Source organism: Centrocercus urophasianus, unplaced genomic scaffold, assembly GCF_019232065.1.
Source record: "Centrocercus urophasianus isolate 14NV4802_14NV808 unplaced genomic scaffold, USGS_Curo_1.0 seq_13, whole genome shotgun sequence".
NCBI lineage: Eukaryota > Metazoa > Chordata > Aves > Galliformes > Phasianidae > Centrocercus > Centrocercus urophasianus.
The window spans coordinates 758,217-761,035 of NW_024884475.1; the positions used below are offsets into that span (position 1 = coordinate 758,217).

Genomic DNA, 2,819 nt, shown 5'->3' on the forward strand with positions numbered 1-2,819 from the left:
GAGGAGGTGCTGCTCCTCGCGGGGCATTCAGCGCCGGGCAGGGCTCAGTTATCCCCCTGTGAAGGATGTTCAGAGCCGGCGAGAGCCTCACCAAACGAAATCTCATTCCCGAACCTCTCTGCCCAGCGGCCCGGCACGGGAACTTGATGGAAAAACGAAATTAAATTCCATACAATCCGATAATCTCAAATTAAATTCAAAGCCACAAATTGAGCACACGACTCCCGCATCCGAGCTGAGCACTGGCCCTGCTTCCCCTTCCCTTCCCTTCCCTTCCCTTCCCTTCCCTTCCCTTCCTTTCCCTTCCCTTTTCCCCATCCCATTCCCTTTCTCTTTCCCCTTCCCTCTGCTCCACATCCCGCTCCGCACCCCGCATCCCTCTCCTCACATCCCCTCTCCTTTATTTCCAACCCACGGAAATCCCCACTGAAAATCCAGATCAATTTTTCCTTCCCCCTCTTCCACCTCCACGGAGGGAAAATAATCGAATTAAATAAAGGAAAAGAATAATTGAAAAGAAAACTAAACGAGAAAAGCGCTCCGTCGGACGCGCTCGCTCCGTTTTCAGCCTTTGGTTTCCGCGCAGTTCCGTGCGCTTTCCTCCTCCCGCTGCCGCCGCGCTGTGTCTGTGTGGGAGATGCGCGGGAGATGCGCGGAAGATGCGCGCAGGGCGAGGGGCGGCCGCGCTGTGCTTGGAGGAGGGGTGGGAGGAGATGAGGGGGACGGACGGACGGACGGACTGACGGCCCCGCGGTGCCGCGCGGAGCATTTCGGCGCAGCGGAGTGGAAAATAGACTTTCAACCCTCTTTGTGCGGGAGGGGAGGGCTGCCCCCTCCTCCGCGCCTCAACAAAACTCCGCCGCGTCCCGGCGGGCGAAGCAGAGCCAAACTGCGGAGTGAACTCGGGACGGACCAAAGTGCGGAGAGGCTGCGCGCCCGCGCATCAATTTCCTCAGCGCGGCTCCGGAAGAGAAAACAGCGACTTTGGGATTTTTCGTCGATATTTTGATATCATTTTATTATTATTCCCAGCGCAGGGAGGAGCGGGGCCGAGCCGGGATTTAAGCGGGGCTCCGCGCTGCGCGGACATTGCGCGGGGGCTGCGCGGGTAACGGGAGCTCTCCGACCTTTCTATCGCGGAGCGGCGGAGCCGCGGGGCCGTACTGCCGTCCCGATTTTCAGCACGAAAGAAGCGATGTAGCGATTTCCTACGAAACGAGCGCAGCCCGCAGCCCCGCTCCCACAACTTCTCGCCTCGCCGCCGGCTCCAGTCCAGTTTTTCGGGCGCTCTCCTCATTCCCAGCGCCGGCCCCAGCCCCGGCCCTCCTCACCCGCAGGTGAGGGCCGCCCGGGCGGGGAAGGGCGGGGGGTTGGGGTGGGGGGGGGGGGCGGCGCCCGGTACCGGCCCTATTTGTAGGGCTGCGGGGCTGCGGGGCTGCGGGGTACGGGGGCGGCCCGCGGGGTGCGGGCGGTGGGTGCGCGTGTGCGCGGCCCCGTGGGGGGGGGCTGTGGGGGGGGGGGGCGGGGGGGGGGAGCTTTCTCGCACACACACACACGCGCGCACCCGCAGGAACAGCCCCGCCGCGGCCCCCCCGAGCTCAAACCATGTTCCAGCCGTCCGCCAAGCGCTGCTTCACCATCGAGTCCCTGGTGGCCAAGGACACCCCGCTGAGCCCCGAGGAACCCCTGCGGCCCTCGGCCCTCAATTATCCCCCCCCCGCCTCTTCCGACGCTTTCCCCGGCGGTTTCCAAGGGGCCGCCGCCGCCGGTCGGGCTCTGTACGGCGGCACCGAGCTCGTTTTCCCCGAAGCCGTGGGGCATCCGGCTCTACCCGTCGCTCCGCATCAGCTCGGAGCATCGCCTCTCCCGCACCCTCACTCCTTCTTCGGACAGCAGCATCGCGACCCGCTCAACTTCTACCCCTGGGTGCTGCGCAACCGCTTCTTCGGGCACCGCTTCCAAGGTGAGCCCCGCACCGGGACCCGCAGCCCCGCTCTGAGACCCGCAGCCCCGCACCGGGACCCGCAGCCCCGCACCGGGACCCGCAGCCCCGCACCAAGACCTGTTGCTGCGCTCCTCTCGGCGCGGCTCCGGGCTGCGGACGGTCGGATTCTGCCGCGGGGATCGGGGATGAGGCGGAGGTTTTCTTTTCGGGCTTTGTCTTTTCGCTTTTCTTTTCTCTTTTCCCCTTTCCTCTCTTTCCTCTTTCCCCCTTCTTTCTTTCCCGCTTTCTGTCATCCTTTCTTTCCGTTCTGTTTCTTTCCGTCACCTTTCTTTCCTTCTCTCTTTCCTTCTTTCTTTCCATCTTTCTTTCATTCATTCTCGTGTTTGGTTTTTGTTTTTTTCCTCTTTCTTTCGCTCTTTTTCTTTTTTAATTTGTTTCTTATTTTTTGAGGAAAATTGTTTTCATGATTTTTGACTTTCTCTCCCACTCCTCTTTCTGTTTCTCCCCTTTCTTTCCTCCTTCCTTTCCCCATGTCGCCTCCCTTGTTCCTTTCCTTTTCCTTCCTGCCTTTCCTTTCCTTTTCCTCTTTCCTTTTTCCTCTTTCCTTTTTTCTTTCCTTTCCTTTTTCCTCTTTCCTTCTTCTTCTTTCCTTTTTCCTTTCCTTTTCCCCTTTCCTTTCTCTTCTTCCATTTCCATATCCATTTCCTTTCTCTTTTTCCCTTTCCTTTCTTATTTTCCATTTTCCATTTTCCTTTCCTTTCCTTTCCTTTCCTTTCCTTTCCTTTCCTTTCCTTTCCTTTCCTTTCCTTTCCTTTCCTTTCCTTTCCTTTCCTTTCCTTTCCTTTCCTTTCCTTTCCTTTCCTTTCCTTTCCTC

The 2,819-nt window shown here is 58.9% G+C and overlaps 1 protein-coding gene across 1 annotated transcript in view; it reads left to right on the forward strand.

Annotated features, from left to right (window-relative positions):
* The first annotated feature begins 1,605 nt into the window (after positions 1-1,605).
* Positions 1,606-2,819, forward strand: part of LOC122157149 (homeobox protein EMX1-like) — a 7,569-nt gene continuing 6,355 nt past the window's right edge. The window contains exon 1 of the mRNA XM_042812579.1: positions 1,606-1,963. Coding sequence (XP_042668513.1) covers positions 1,606-1,963 — 358 coding nt within the window. The remainder of the gene's footprint in view (positions 1,964-2,819) is intronic.